Source organism: Xenopus tropicalis, chromosome 4 (genome assembly GCF_000004195.4).
Source record: "Xenopus tropicalis strain Nigerian chromosome 4, UCB_Xtro_10.0, whole genome shotgun sequence".
Classification (NCBI taxonomy): domain Eukaryota; kingdom Metazoa; phylum Chordata; class Amphibia; order Anura; family Pipidae; genus Xenopus; species Xenopus tropicalis.
The window spans coordinates 27,111,692-27,128,484 of record NC_030680.2 but is presented as its reverse complement, the minus strand read 5'-3'; the positions used below and the strand labels follow the sequence as shown (position 1 = coordinate 27,128,484).

At 33.9% G+C, this 16,793-nt stretch overlaps 1 protein-coding gene across 1 annotated transcript in view; it reads left to right on the top strand.

Moving 5' to 3' along the window:
• The window catches only part of LOC100498223 (mucin-2), a 163,485-nt gene that overhangs the window by 86,827 nt on the left and 59,865 nt on the right, over positions 1-16,793 (top strand). The window contains exons 57-61 of the mRNA XM_031900758.1: positions 6,949-7,086; positions 8,559-8,696; positions 9,951-10,088; positions 10,957-11,088; positions 11,694-11,831. Of these exons, the coding sequence (XP_031756618.1) occupies positions 6,949-7,086; positions 8,559-8,696; positions 9,951-10,088; positions 10,957-11,088; positions 11,694-11,831 (684 nt within the window). The remainder of the gene's footprint in view (positions 1-6,948; positions 7,087-8,558; positions 8,697-9,950; positions 10,089-10,956; positions 11,089-11,693; positions 11,832-16,793) is intronic.

The window sequence follows — 16,793 nt, the reverse complement described above, 5'->3', positions numbered from 1 at the left end:
AAAATATAGGAAAAGGGAATAAATATGCTCAAACTATTCATTTTCATTTAGCTATTTTGTAAAACGTTATGCTCTTGTGTGTCTCAAATAAGTTTTATTCTGTGATCTAACATGTTTTACTATGATGTAGTTATATTGTGATATTATTTGAAGTCAATAGTACAATGGGGAGCTCAACAGTGAGGTCATGTACTACTTTTTATGACTTCCTACTGAAAATTCTCCCTTTTCTCTCTGAGAAGGTATCCAGGGTGGAACGATTCCCAGCAAACCTCCAGTATAATGACTTGGAGGACATATGGCATAATACTAAAAAGTCATCTATTTGTTTCCAGTAAAAAGAGATTATCCAAAGGGTTATACTGAATGGTTATTATAATCCTGCATAGAATAATCTCCTTAGTCTCAAATAGATGTTGGCATAGATGTTGTGGATAATATGAAATTTTCCTGGTCTTATGTTATGGGAGGGAAAACAATATTTATATCTACTAAACTAGACTTGAGAGTAAGAACCATATTTTGATAGTGGCAAGAAGATAGCTCTGTCTGAAATAGAAACAGCAAGCCATACTGAGGAAATTACACAAATGGAATACTTACTTGCACGGCAGAATAATACAATGCATACATATGATGACATGTGGGATGTGGGATGACTGAGATCTAAGATATCACAGTCATTCAAAATTCTCAGCCTTTCATTTGCCTGTCTTATCTCTTCTTTCTTTTACTGTGGTCACTATTCATCAGTTATATAGCTAATGTCATGTTTGAATTTGATTAGATTGTTGCCATACTTTTATGTGACTACTTTATTACTTGATCTTGGGCTTTACTTACTATATTTGATATCTAAAAATATATACCTACCTTGCTGTCATATGATGGGTTGTCTTTGTCTTTCTAATTATAAACCGTGTTCAATTATAAAGTTGTTTTGTCTTTTCATTTTCTCTTTCAGTAAATGTGATACTACCCGACAGCTGAGTTGCACTCCTCTTCAGAATCCTCCAGCAAAATGTACCACCACCTGCTCCATCAATGGGCAAACCTACAACATTAATGATGTGGTACCTACTACAGATGACTGTTACACATGGTAAGTAAGAGAAATAGCTGCTGCACAAAAGAACATTTTGACAGCTTATGTACAAAATGTTAGAAGAAACATTTGAGCAGATATTCCACAGGGTCCCAGGGAACTGGAAAGTGATATCATATTATTATGACATCTTAATTAGAAATGCTAGTAAAAAAATTCCCAGTCATTTCCAAATAGTATCCTGGTTGGAACTATTCCCAGCAAACCTTTGATACAGAGACTGGGAGGACATTTGTGAAAATGCAAAAAATGCGATCTATTTGTGTCAAATACAAATGGAACATAAACATGATTAGACTAAATTGGTACTATATTCCTAAGACTCTACACAGAAGAACTCCTCAAATACATGCTGACACAAACTTGTAAACTTTGTCACAAACATTATGGTATTCCCCTTTCTGGGAAACAGTGTGAAGCTTCTCCACAGGGTTTAATGTTCCAAAATACCCTGTGGATTCCCATACTTATATTCTGAGCAAACCAATAGAGATGGAAGCAGCATGCCATGAATGTGAACCACAGAAATAAATGGATGAAATTAAACAATAGAAAGCATACTTGCATAGCATAATTATCCAATGCATACATTTAATGAGTTGTGGGGTAATTGAATTTACTGCTTTCCTAACTGAGAGCTGATTTAGGAAGTCATACACACTCATAACACTCCTTTTTTTGAACCAAACATCGTGACAACTTCATTTCAGAATCAGTGGCTGTAAAATACTTGAAAATAAAAACAGTGTCATTTATTGTAGTGTATGTTTATTTAATTTTACTGTGTTTGTAAAGCAGCACTGTAACATATATATTTATTTTAGTAATCATCTGTTTGATTTACTGTGTTCAGTCATAAAGCTGTTTTGTCTTTTTTTTCTTTCAGTCTCTGTGATACTAACCAACAAGTGAGCTGTACTCTTATTCAGAATCCTCCAGCTAAATGTACCTCCAAATGCTATATCAATGGCCAAACCTACAACATTAATGATGTGGTACCAACTTCAGATGTCTGTTCCGCATGGTAAGTAAGAGAAATAACTGCTGTAAAAGAAAATATTGTGGCAGGTAATATAAAAATATTAGTGGAAAGAAAAATGCTTAGGTTACAATGCAGAGCCGTATAAAAAACAGGGTAACATACTGCTTTTAAGTAGATCTGCCTCAGGGGCCCGCAAGAGTGACTATCTAGAGAAATATAGTCAATCACTCCTATATTTTATCCTGGGTGGAAAAATTCCCAGAAAACTACAGGTATATATAAACTAGGAGGACATATTGGAGAATGCTAAAAAAAGCTAACATTCTAAAAAGGCATCTGTTTGTGTCCAGTGCAAAGAGAACATTAATAAGATTATACTGAATCGGTACTATATTCTTGAAAAAACAACATAGAATAATCCCTTTGGCCTCAATTAGATGATGGTGCACATATGGAGAATATATAACTTTTTCCCAAACATTATTGCATTAGCCTTAGATCACCCTTTCTTTGAGACAGTACAGTGAAATCTCCAGAGGGTATTTAGGTCTAATATACAAAGTGATCCCTGGACTTATGTCCAGGGGAAACCAATACTTAAATGTACTCAACCAACTAAGAGACTGATGAACCATACTTTTAAAAATGCAATGAGATTTCTCTGTCTATAATGGAAACAGCAAGCCATACCCACAGGAAGAGCAATGCAGAAAGAGTTAAAGGAAATTAAACAAATGGAGTAATTGGATTTACAGCTTTCCTGACTGTAGCCATGACTGAGAGCCAATTCAGTGCATCATACACATTCACAATTTCCCTTTCTTCTGCTCTTATCATTTGTCTTTTTTTTTTTTTTGCTTTGGTCACTCCTTTTCACCTACTTTATAGCGATTGTCATTTTTGAATTTTGTAATTTTGTTGCCATTATTTAATTGACCAAACATTGTGACTCCTTTATTACATGATTGACGGCTGTACTTAATATATTTGATAAATTGTTTCAAATAATGTATCATAATAAAAAAAAGTTTAGGGTTCAAACATATATAACTTGTTGTCATATGATTGCAATGCGTATTTACACAATTATTGTTTGTTTATAAAACCACACTCATTTTTTTACCATGATCAGTCATAAAGCTGTTTTGTCTTTTCTTTCTCTCTTTCAGTAAGTGTGATACCAACCAACAAGTGAGCTGTACTCTTATTCCGAATCCTCCAGCTAAATGTATCTCCAAATGCTATATCAATGGCCAAACCTACAACATTAATGATATGGTACCAACTACAGATGCCTGTTCAGCATGGTAAGCAATAGAAATAAATGCTGTACAAGAAAACATATTGACAGGTGATTTACAAAATACTAGTGGCAACAAAAATGCTTAGACCCCCCCCCTCCAATTTACAGAGTCTAAGTACTTTTTCTTTCTTCTGATTTTTTTATTATATGTCTTCTTTTTTTTTACTTTGGTTAATCCATCACCAGCTATTTAGCTGATTTCATTTTTGAGTTTCATTATGTCATTGACATGCTTTTAATGGACCAAACATGTTGACTTCTTCATTACATGATTGATGGCTGTTCTTTTTGTATTTAAGTTGATATAATAAAGTACTAAAATAAAAATAAAATTAGCCTTTAAACATATATACCTAGTTGCTGAAACAGCACCATAATATTTTTTTAGACAAATCTGCTTTTATGTGACTGTGTTTAATTATAAAGATGTTTTGTTTCTTTTTCTCTTTTAGTTATTGTGATACTAACCTACAAGTGAGTTGTAGTCTTATTCCAAATCCTCCAGCAAAATGTACCTCCAAATGCTATATCAATGGCCTAACCTACAACATTAATGATGTGGTACCAACTACAGATGACTGTTCAACATGGTAAGTAGGAGAAACAGCTGCTGTACAAGAAAATATATTGGTAGGCGACTTACAAAGTGCAAGTGGCAACAAAAATGCTTAGACCCCCACCCCCCTGCTGTTGGGAGAATCAAACAACAAAGGCAGCTAAAATCTATTTGAAAATAAAAACCTACAAGTCTATCAATAATGTCTGGTCTCCAACTATATTAAGAGCTTTATGAAAACTTCAACAGGGAGGTTATTCACTCTTTGAAAATAAAAACCTACAAGTCTATCAATAATGTCAGGTCTCCAACTATATTAAGAGCTTTATGAAAACTTCAACAGGGAGGTTATTCACTCTTTGAAAATAAAAACCTACAAGTCTATCAATAATGTCAGGTCTCCAACTATATTAAGAGCTTTATGAAAACTTCAACAGGGAGGTCATATACTCTGGGCCCCAGGGCAAAACAGAATGATTTCAAATTGTTATGTCATATTAATCATATTTCCTACTAGAAATTTTTCAAATCACTTCTATATGGTTTCCTAGGTAGAACGATTCCCATCAAACCTCTAGGATATAGACTGGGAGGAAATATGGGAGAATGCTAAAAAATCATCTATTAATTATTTGTATTCAGTACAGTGAGAACGTGTATGAGATTTTTCTGAAATGTATTATATTCCTTAGAAACTACATAGTATAACCCTTTCAGTCTCAAAAAGACCCTAGCATAAATCTGAAGAAACTTTAACTTTTCCCCATAGGTCATGGAATTGCCTTGAAATCAACCCTTTTTTGAAGACAGTAGGGAAGATCTTGATAAAAATAAAGTTTCAAAATAAAAACTGCCTTAAACATAAAAACCTAGCTTTTATATGATTTTAGTGTGTGTACTGTGTTTGCAAAGCAGCACTTCTTTTAGGCTAATATCCCCTTTTTTACTGTGATCAATCATGAAGCTGTTTTGTCTATTTTTTTTTTCTCTTTCAGTAAGTGCGATAGTACCCAACAACTGAGTTGTACTCCCATTGCGAATCCTCCAGCAAAATGTACCACCACCTGCTATATCAACGGCCAAACCTACAACATTAATGATGTGGTACCTAGTACAGATGACTGTTCAACATGGTAAGTAAGGTTGTATACAATATGTTAGTGGAAACTGCATACTCTTAACTTTCTTAAATCCTTATTGCATAGTAGTGCCTATTTTAAGCATAATCTGGGTTCTAGCCCAGTACAGTCTATGCGAGTATGTCTCATAACTTGAAACCAGCAGAATTTCCCTCACCACAAAACACTCATTTCACCATTGTTACCCCCAACTATTCATTTTCATTAAGCTATCTTGTAAAAAAATTATGCTCTTGTGCCTCAAATGAAAAGTTTTATTCTGAGATCTAACATGCTTTACTATTGCAATTTAATGTGTGATATTACTTGAAGTCAACAATGAAATTGGACTTTATGCTAGGCAGCAGTATCAGTTTTCCCTATTCACTCCTATAAGGTTGCAGGGTGGAGCGATTCCCAGCAAAGCTCCGGTATATTGACCAGGAGGTCATATGGGATAATACTAAAATGTCATCTATTTGTTCCTATTTGTGTGGATTTACCTCTTTCCTTACTGGAACCATGCCTAATATATAGTGTTTTATAGACATTAATAATTCTCCTTTCTTGTCATCCTTTCATTTGTCTTCTCTCTTTTTTCTTTTATTTTGGTCACTCCTCTCCATCTTCTATACAACTGTTGTCATTTTTTTATTTGATTATGTTGTTACCATACTTTGAAAGAACATGTGAACCCTACATTTTCTTACCATGTACTGTATATACTCGAGTATAAGCCTAGTTTTTCAGCACCCAAAATGTGCTGAAAAAGTCACCCTCGGCTTATACTCGAGTCGGGTGCCATGGGTCCCTCCAGACTAGCATCCTGTGTCCTTTGTGTGCAAATTAGGCCACCCACAAGACGCTCCATTGCCCTGGCCCGCTCCCAATTCATCTCTATCTACCATCCTCATCTGCCCCATTCTGCACTAGACATTGCACTTTATATTCTATATTAACTATATATAGTTTTGAATCATTTTAACTCTGTGTTTTAGCTGGGTTGCTGATTGAGCTAAGGGAGTAGTACTCTTAAGGTATCATTGTTGATACCATATTGTTTTTGCTGACCCTCTTCTCCACTTACAGAGCTAATTTACTGTTTTTCTTTTAAATAAATATTTAAAAACATATTCCCCATTGATGCCTCATTTAATGTAATTGTATTGGTATTTATTTTGATTATTGAAACTTAGCAATAGCCGCTGCATTTCCCACCCTAGGCTTATACTGGAGTCAATAAGTTTTTCCAGTTTTCTTAGGTAAAATTAGGTACCTCGGCTTATATTCGGATCGGCTTATACTCGAGTATATACGGTATATAAGTTGCATGCATCTCCCCCACCCACATCATTTATACTGCAAATATTCCCACTGTTTACCAGCACCATCACATTTTCCTAAAACAAATAGCAGCTTTTACTCAGTGGTCATTTTTCCTCTGATCTTCAGTAACATCTACATCTGCAAACAAAACATGTGCGCTGTACAGTTCATGCATTGAAGAATGCAGGCTTACACAGACAGAACTTACTTTGATAAAAAGTTATGCTTGGGTTGTGCCCTGTAACAGTAAAGCTGAACTCAGGTTAATAGGTTATGAGAAAAATATATGTTTCTCCAGCACAGTGCACATGGAAAACCAGCAGCAGGAGTCGCAGGCATTTCAAGATTTCACACTGGCTGTTCACTTATTACATTTTTTTGTGTGGGGTTTACATGTCCTTGTGACTACTTCAATACATGATTGTGGGCTGTACTTACTGTATTAGATAGCTTGATAAAATTAAATAAAGTATAAATATATATGTTATATAATATACCGTATAATATATTACCATGTTCAATTATTAAGTTGTTTTGTTGTTTCATTTTCTCTTTCAGTAAATGTGATACTAACCGACAGCTGAGTTGTACTCCTCTTCAGAATCCTCCAGCAAAATGTACCACCACCTGCTCCATCAATGGCCAAACCTACAACATTAATGATGTGGTACCTACTACAGATGACTGTTACACATGGTAAGTAAGAGAAATAGCTTCTGCACAATAAAATATTTTAACAGGTTGTATACAATATGTATGTGGAAACAAAAATGCTTAGACTACCCTGCTGCTAGAAGAATTGAAGAGTTAATGAAGCTAAAAACTGTATCTGAAGATAAAAACATATCAGTCTATCAATTTCTGTAGATCTACCACAAAAATAAGAGCCTTAGAAAAATCCCAACAAGAACCTCATGTACTCATTTTGTGTGGATATGCCACAGAGACCCAAGGCACTGGAATGTGATATCATATTTGTATGACATCATAATCAGATAGTCTAGTAAAAAAAAATTCCCAGTTACTCCAATTTGGTATTTCAGGTAAAAGATCCCCAGCAAACCTTCAGACAGGGAGGACATTTGTGAGAATGCAAAAAGTAACCTTTTTGTGCCAAATACAAATCAAAAATATATTATACTGAATTGCTACTATATTCCGAGACCTCTACATAGAAAATTCGCTCCTCTTCAAATACATGCTGGCCTGAATGTGGAGAATTTTAAACTTTGTCACAAACATTATGGCATTGCCCTGAGATCATCACATTCTTGGAGACAGTACCAAGCTCCTCCACAGTGTATTTTGGAATATGGATTCCTGTATTTATGTTCTAGACAAACCAATAGAGATTGAAACAGCGAGCCATACTGTACCTACAGAATGTGAACCACAGAAATAAATAAAAGAAATTAAACAATGGTTGCAATATTGCAATAGTTGAAATAGTTCCATACTTACATGGAATAATTGTCCAGTGCATACATTTGATGGGTTGTGGGGTAATTGGATTTACTGCTTTCTGGACTGAGAGCTGATTTACGGAGTTATATCTCCTTTTTTCTAACCTTTTTTTTTCCCTTTTTATAGTTCCCTCCTCTCCACCTGCTATATAGCTGTTGTTGTTTTTCAATTGGATTGCTTTGTTACCATAATTTTAATGGACTACAATTGTGACAACTTTATTGCAGTATCAATGGCTGTACTTATGGTGTTTGATAAATTGATAAAAGTAAAACAAAAAAATGAAAACCATGTCATATGCTTATAGTGTATGTTTATTTAATTATTCTGTGTTTGTAAAACAGCACTATAAAATATTTTATTTTCTTTAGTTTGATTTACTGTTTTATTGTATGTCTTCCTTTTTTTGTATTACTTTGGTCACTCCATTCCACCTGCTATATAGCTGATTTCATTTTTGAGTTTCGTTATGTTGTTGCCATACTTTTATTGGACTGAAAATGGTGACTTCTTCATTACATGATCGATTGCTGCTCTTATTGTATTTAATAAGTTGTATAATAAGTACCAAAATAAAAAAAAAAAAATTTAGCTTTTAAACATATAAACCTAGTTGTTGAAGCACCATAATATTTCTTCAAATATGTTTTTATGTTACTGTGTTTAATCATAAATCTGTTTTGTCTTTTCTTTTTCTATTATAGTAAGTGTGATACTAACCAACAAGTGAGCTGTAGTCTTATTCAGAATCCTCCAGCAAAATGTACCTCCAAATGCTATATCAATGGCCAAACCTACAACATTAATGATGTGGTACCTACTACAGATGACTGTTCAACATGGTAAGTAAGAGAAATAACTGCTGTAAAAGAAAATGTTTTGGTAGGCTGTATACAAATGTTAGTAGAAAGAAAAATGCTTAGGTTACAATGCAGCTGGAAGAATCAAAGAACTAATGCAACCGAAATATCTGAAATTTAATGCATACATCTCCCGCAACTTTAAGAGCCTTATGAAAACCTAATTAGGGAGGTAACATACTCCTATTAGGCATATATGCCTCAGGGGCCTAGAGCACAAGAGAGTCCCAATCACTTTTATATGTTATCCTGGGTGGAACAAATCCCAGCAAACCTCTGGTATATATAGACTTGAAGGACATATTGAAAAATACTAAAAAACCATCCATCCATTTCCAGTGCAAAGAGAACATTTATAAGATTATAATGCATTGGTACTGTATTCCTCAGAAACTACATGGAATAATCCCCTTTGTCTCAAATAGATTATGGCGTACATATGGGGAATTTAGAACTTTCTTACAAACATGATGGCATTGCCCTGAGATTCCTCCTTTCTTTGAAACAGTACAGGGAATCCTCCAGAGGGTATTTAGATCTAATATACACTGGGATCCATGGATTATATCCTGGGGACATCTATATTCAAATGTACTAAACCAGCTAAGAGACTGATGAATCATACTTTAATAATGGCAAGTAGGTCTTAAGTGGAAATAACAAGCCATACCCACAGGAAGGGAGCTGCAATAGGAAAGAGAGGACATTAAACAAATGGAATACTTACTTGCATGGCATGCTAATATAATATGTACATATGATGATGTGTGGAGTAATTGTATTTACAAATCTCCTGACTGTAACCATGATGGAGAGCCAATTTAGTGTATCATACCCATTCATAACTTCTTCTTTCTTTTGATCCTATCATTTGCCTGCCTTGTTTTTTTCTATTGCTTTGGTCACTCTTGTCCACCTACTTTATTGGTGTTGTCATTTTTGAATTATGTTACATTGTTGCCACACTTTTTATCGACATTAACATAGTGACTTCTTTATTACATGATCGATGTCTGTACTTGTTGTATTTGATAAATTGTTTAAAAATAAGTACAATAATAGAAACATGTTAAGGCTTTAAACCTATAAAACTTACTGTTGTATGATTGTATTGTGAGTTTTCAAAATTATGTTTTTTTTGTAAAGCAGCGCTGTCATTTCTTTTCTTTAAGTCAAATATCTTGATCTACCATAATCAGTTATAAAGCTTTTATGTCTTTTCTTTTTCTCTTTCAGTATGTGTGATTCTAACCAACAAGTGAGCTGCACTCTTATTCCGAATCCTCCAGCAAAATGTACCTCCAAATGCTATATCAATGGCCAAACCTACAACATTAATGATGTGGTACCAACAACAGATGAGTGTTCAGCATGGTAAGTAAGAGAAACAGCTGCTGTACTAAAAAGTATTTTGAAGGTTGTATACAAACTGTTAGTGGAAACACAATTCTTAGACTGCCATGTTCCTGGGATAATTAAAGCACTAATGCGGCCAAAAATAAAAACATACCATTCTATCAATAAATTCACTTCTCCCACTTTATTAGGGGCCTTATGAAAACCTCAAGAGGCTGTTCACATACATTTTAAGTAGATTTGTCAAAATGGCTCTGGGTTTAAGAGTATTATCATATTTTTATGACATATTGGTCAGTCTTCCTACTGATAATTTGTCCAATCACTCCTATATGGTAGAAATATTCACCAAAAAACTCTGTTATATACAGTGGGAGGGCATATGGGAGAATGCAAAACATGTATCTGAGTCCAGTACAAAGAGAACATGTATACGATTATACAGTTTAGATCTGGCATGATTATGAAGAATATTGAACTTTATCCCACACATTATTAAATCACCTTTATATCACCCCTTATTTGGAGACAGTATAGCATATACATCACAGGGTATTTCTGACTAACATAATTAGTGATCCCTGTAATTATGTCCCCGGGGAAACTACCTAGGAGACTAATGAACTATACTTGACAGTGGCAAAGAGATTACTCTGTTAGAAATGGAAACAGCAAGCCATATTTACCAAATGGAAACCACAGACAGAAATAGAGAAAATTAAACAAATTGAATAATTACAGTATTTATGTGGCATACTAATATAATGCATAAATATAATGATGTCTGGAGTAATTAGATATCCTGCTTTCCTGACAGGAACCATGATTGAAACCCGATTTAGGAAGTCATAATAAAGCTGTTTTGTCTTTTCGTTTTCTCTTTTAGTCTCTGTGATACTAACCAACAAGTGAGCTGTACTCTTATTCAGAATGCAAAATGTACCTCCAAATGCTATATCAATGGCCAAACCTACAACATTAATGATGTGGTACCAACTACAGATGACTGTTCAACATGGTAAGTAAGAGAAATAACTGCTCTATAAAAAAAAACCTTTTGAAAGGTAGTATACAGTATGCAGCTGAAATATCTATTTAAAAATAAATAAATATAATTCTATCAATAATTGCAGGTCTCCCACTATACTGAAAACCTCAACAAGAGGGTCATGCACTTTTTTTTGAGCAGATAAGCCACATGGGCCTAGGGAGTGATTTTATATCATACCATTATGTGATATTAATCAGACTTCCAACTGAAAATTTTCCAAATCACTGCTGTATGGTATCCTGATTGGAACAATCCCCATCAAACCTCTGGGATATAGAGTGGGAGGACATATTGGAGAAAAAAAAATTATCTACTTGTATTTATGTCCACTATATAGACAACATGTTTGAGATTTTTCTGATATGGTACTAAATTCCTAAGAAACGACATAGTATCTCTATAATCTCTATAATCTCAAATAGATACCTAACTTTCATGTCATTTTAGTGTGCATTTACGTAATTGTTTTGCAAAGCAGCACTGTAATATCATTTATTTCTTTAAGGCTAATATCCCCTTTTTAACAGTGATCAATCATGAAGCTGTTTTGTCTATTTTTTTTTCTCTTTCAGTAAGTGTGATAGTACCCAACAACTGAGTTGTACTCCCATTGCGAATCCTCCAGCAAAATGTACCTCCACATGCTATATCAATGGCCAAACCTACAACATTAATGATGTGGTACCTAGTGCAGATGACTGTTTAACATGGTAAGTAGGAGAAATAGTTGCTGTATATGAAAATATTTTGGCAGGTTGTATATAAACTGTTAGTAGAAATGTATACTCTTAACTTTCAAACTTTGTTCATTACATACTGTATATTATGAAACATCCTTATTTTTCAATTTTTTTATCTGTTTTTTATATTTGTATCCTGTTTTATTCTGTGATCTAACATGTTTTACATATTACATATTATGATATTATTTGAAGTCAGTAGCGTAATGGGACTTAAGAAGCAGTATCAGTTTCTTGCATTGTCTCAAAAATGCTCAGGAAACCATTCTTCCCTGTTCCTCTTTCTTTTACGGTGGTCACTTTTCATTCGCTAAATAGCTGTTGTCAATTTTTAATTTGAATAGGTTATTGCCATACTTTTAATGGCTCAAACATTTTCACTACTTCATTACATGATTGTGGGCTGTACTTACTGTATTTTATACCTTGATAAAAAATAAAGTTCCCAAGATAAAAACTTTTTTGAGCTTAAAATATACAGGTGTGGGATCCCTTATCTGGAAACCCATTATCCAGAAAGCTCCGAATTACGGAAAGCCTGTCTCCCATAGACTCCATTTTAATCAAATAATTCAGAATTTTAAAACTGATTTCCTTTTCTCTGTAATAATAAAACAGTACCTTGTACTTGATCCCAACTAAGATATAAATAATCCTTATTGGATGCAAAACAATCTTGTTGGGTTTAACTAATGTTTTATTGATTTTTTAGTAGACTTACAGTATGGAGATCCAAATTACGGAAAGACCCCTTATCCGGAATACCCTTGGTCCCAAGCATTCTGGATAATGGGTCCTATACCTGTATATACCTAGCCGCCATTTGACTGTATGTTGTTTTTATGTAAACAACGTGTTCAATTATAAAACTGTTTTGTCTTTTCATTTTTTTCTTTTAGTAAATGTGATACTACCCGACAGCTGAGTTGTACTCCTCTTCAGAATCCTCCAGCAAAATGTATCACCACCTGCTCCATCAATGGCCAAACCTACAACATTAATGATGTGGTACCTACTACAGATGACTGTTACGCATGGTAAGTAAGAGAAATAGCTGCTGCATAAGAGAAAAATATTATTGCTTATATACTAAATGTTAGTGGAAACAAAAATTCTTAGGCTACATACTATTCTATCTCCAACTATATTAAAAGCCTTATGTAAACTTCAAGAGGGAGGTAATGTTCTCCTTTTTGACCCTTTTGCCATAAGGTCCCATGGCACTGGAAAGTGATATCATATTATTATGATATAGTAATCAGACATCCTAGTAAAAATGTTCCCAGTCCCACAATCCTGGGAGGAACAATTCCCAACAAACCTTTGGTATGGAGACTGGAAGGACATTTATTAGTATGCAAAAGAGTAATCTACTTGTGTCAAATACAAATGGAAAATATATAAGATTATAATAAATTGGTACTATATTCCTAAGACTTTGTCGCAAACATTATTACCGTGCCCTGAGATCATTTCCTTCTGGGAAACAGTATAAAGCTTCTTACAGGGTATTTTGGCATAATATACCTAGGGATTCCTGAGCACAAATATTTTCTTTTCTTTAAGTAAATATCAGCTTACAGTGTTCAATCATAAAGCTGCTTTTTTCTTTTTTCTCTTTTAGCAAGTGTGATACTAACCAACAAGTGAGCTGTACTCTTATTCAGAATCCTCCAGCAAAATGTACCTCCAAATGCTATATCAATGGCCAAACCTACAACATTAATGATGTGGTACCAACTACAGATGACTGTTCAGCATGGTAAGTAAGAGAAATAATTGCTGTACAAGAAAATATTATGGCAGGTTCTATACAGATCTTTCCAGATCCAGCTGGGACGATCGAAGAGCTAATGCAGCTGAAAGCTCTATCTGAAATTCAAACCACTCATCTCCTACTACTTTAAAAGCCTTATGAAAAAATCAATAAGGAGGTAACCTACTCCTTTAAACAGATATGCCTCAGGGGCACAGGGCACAAGAGAGTGACTACCTAGACAAATTTTGCCAATCACTCCAATATGTTATCCTGTGTGGAAAATTTTCCGGCCGACCTCCAATATATATAAACTAGGAGGACATATTGGAGAATGCTAAAAAAATCACCTGTTTGTGTCCAGTGCAAAGAGATTATACTGAATTGGTACAATATTCCTGAAAAAAGGCATAAAATAATCCCCTTGGCATCAAATAGATGATGGCGCACATATGGAGAGTTTTAGAATTTTGCCCCAAACATAATAGCATTGCCCTGAGATCACCCTGTTTTAAGACAGTATATGGAAATTTCCGGAGGATAGTTAGGTCTAATATACTTAGGGACCCCTGGCCCCTTGTCCTTTCTTCTGCTCCTATCATTTACCTATCTTCTTTTTTTTTTTTTTTTTCATTTTTCTTTGGTCACTTCTTTCCACCGACTGTATAGCTGTTGTTATTTTTGAATTTTGCAATGTAGTTGCCATACTTTTAATCACCACTTGGGTGACTTCTTTATAACATGATTGACAGCTTTACTTATGGTATTTAATAAATTGTTTAAAATAAAGTACGATAACAAAAAAAGTTTAGGCTTCAAATATATATAAGTTGTAACGTATACATTTTTGCAATTATGTTTTGTATATAAAAGTCATTTCTTTTCCTTCTTTTTTTTACCATGGTCAATCAACTGTTTTGTCTTTTCTTTTTCCTTTTTAGTTACTGTGATACTAACCAACAACTGAGTTGTACTCTTATTCAGAACCCTCCAGCAAAATGTACCTCCAAATGCTATATCAATGGTCAAACATACAACATTAATGATGTGGTACCAACTACAGATGACTGTTCAACATGGTAAGTAAAAGAAATAACTGCTGTAAAAGAAAATATTTTGGCAGTTTTTTTTACAAACTAGTAACGAAAACAAAAATACTTAGACTACCAAAGAACACATGTATATGGTTATACCCTTCAGTATAAAATAAATCCTGGTGTGAATGTGGAGAATATTAACCTTTGTTTAACACATTATGGCATCAACTTGAGATCACCCCATTCTTGGAGACAGTATAGAAGAATAATGAACCATATTTTGCTAGTAGGAAGGAAGTTGTATTGCCTGCAATGGAAACAACAAGTCCTACCCACAAAAGGAAACCACAGACAGAAATCGAGGAGATTAAACAAATGGAATACTTGTTGAAGCATCATCATAATATTTATTTTTGTCAAATATGCTTTTATGTTACTAGGTTTAATCATGTGTTTTTGATTATTTTTCTCTTTTAGTCTCTGTGATATTAACCAGCAAGTGAGTTGCAGTCTTATTCAGAATCCTCCAGCAAAATGTACCTCCAAATGCTATATCAATGGCCAAACCTACAACATTAATGATGTGGTACCAACTTCAGATGACTGTTCAACATGGTAAGTAAGAGAAATAGCTGCTGTACAAGAAAATATTTTGAAGGTTGAATACAAACTGGTAAGAGAAATAACTACTGTATAAGAAAACATTTTGGCAGGTGCAAAGTTCTAGACCACCCTGCTGCTGGGAGAATCAAAGCACAAAGGCAGCTAAAATATATTTGAAAATAAAAACATACAATTCTATCAATAATGGCAGGTATCACACTATATTAAGAGCTTTATTTTTAACAGAATAAGTTCAATATTTTATCTCATATTAATCAGAAAATTTTCCAGTTCACTCCTATACAGTATCCTGGGTAGAACAATCTCCATTATATATATGGGATATATATGAAAATGCTAAAAAATCATATATTAAGTATTTGTGTCCAGTACATTGAGAACATTTGTGAGATTTTTTTCTCATAATATACTGTAATATACTTACGAGAAATTACATAGTATACTCCTTTCAGTCTCAAAAACATGCTGGCATAAATCTGAATAATCTTCCATAGATTATGGAATTGCCTTAAGATCTATCCTTTCTTGAAGACAGTAGGGAAGATCTCTTAAAAATAAATTAAAAATAAAATAAAAACTGCCTTAAACATAAATATCTAGCTTTCATATGATTCCAATGAGTGTTTATGTATTTGTGATATTGTTGCAAAGCAGCACTGTACTGTATTTGATTTATTTTAGACTAATATTCCCTTTTTGACTGTGATCAATAATGAAGCTGTTTTTTTTTTTTCTTTTTCAGTACGTGCGATAGTACCCAGCAACTGACTTGTACTCCTATTCAGAATGCAAAATGTACCTCCAACTGCTATATCAACGGCCAAACCTACAACATTAATGATGTGGTACCTAGTGCAGATGACTGTTCAACATGGTAAGTAAGAGTAATAGCTGCTGTACAAGAAAATTATTTGCAGTTTGTATACAAACTGTTAGTGGAAACAGTATACTCTTAACTTTGAAATCATTAGTACATAGGAGTTCCTATTTTAAGCATAGTCTGGGTTCTAGCCCTGTGGCAGAATCCACTTGGTTAAATTATGAAAATCCCTATCATGTTAAGAGTTCAGTGCAATATAGGTAGATAAAATATAGGAAATGTAAATGAATATGTTCCAACTATTATTTTTATTAAGCTATCTTGTAAAACAATTATGCTCTTAGTGCCTCTCATATGAAAAGTTTTATTCTGTAATTACACTAAACTATTGCATAGTTTCGTGTCAACAGTAAAAAGGGACATAATGTTAAGTAGCAGTATCAGCTTTCCCTAGTCACTCATATCCAGGGTGGAACAATTCCAAGCAAACCTCCAGTATATTGAATAGAAGGACATATGGAATAATACCAAAAAGTACCTCTTTCCTTACTGGAGCCATGACACACAGACATTCATTAGTCTCTCTTGTCATCCTTTCATTTGACTGTCTTTTTTCTTTTACTTTGTTCACTCATTTCCATCTGCTATATAATTGTTAATTTTTCTAATATGTATATGAGTAGGGCACATCACCC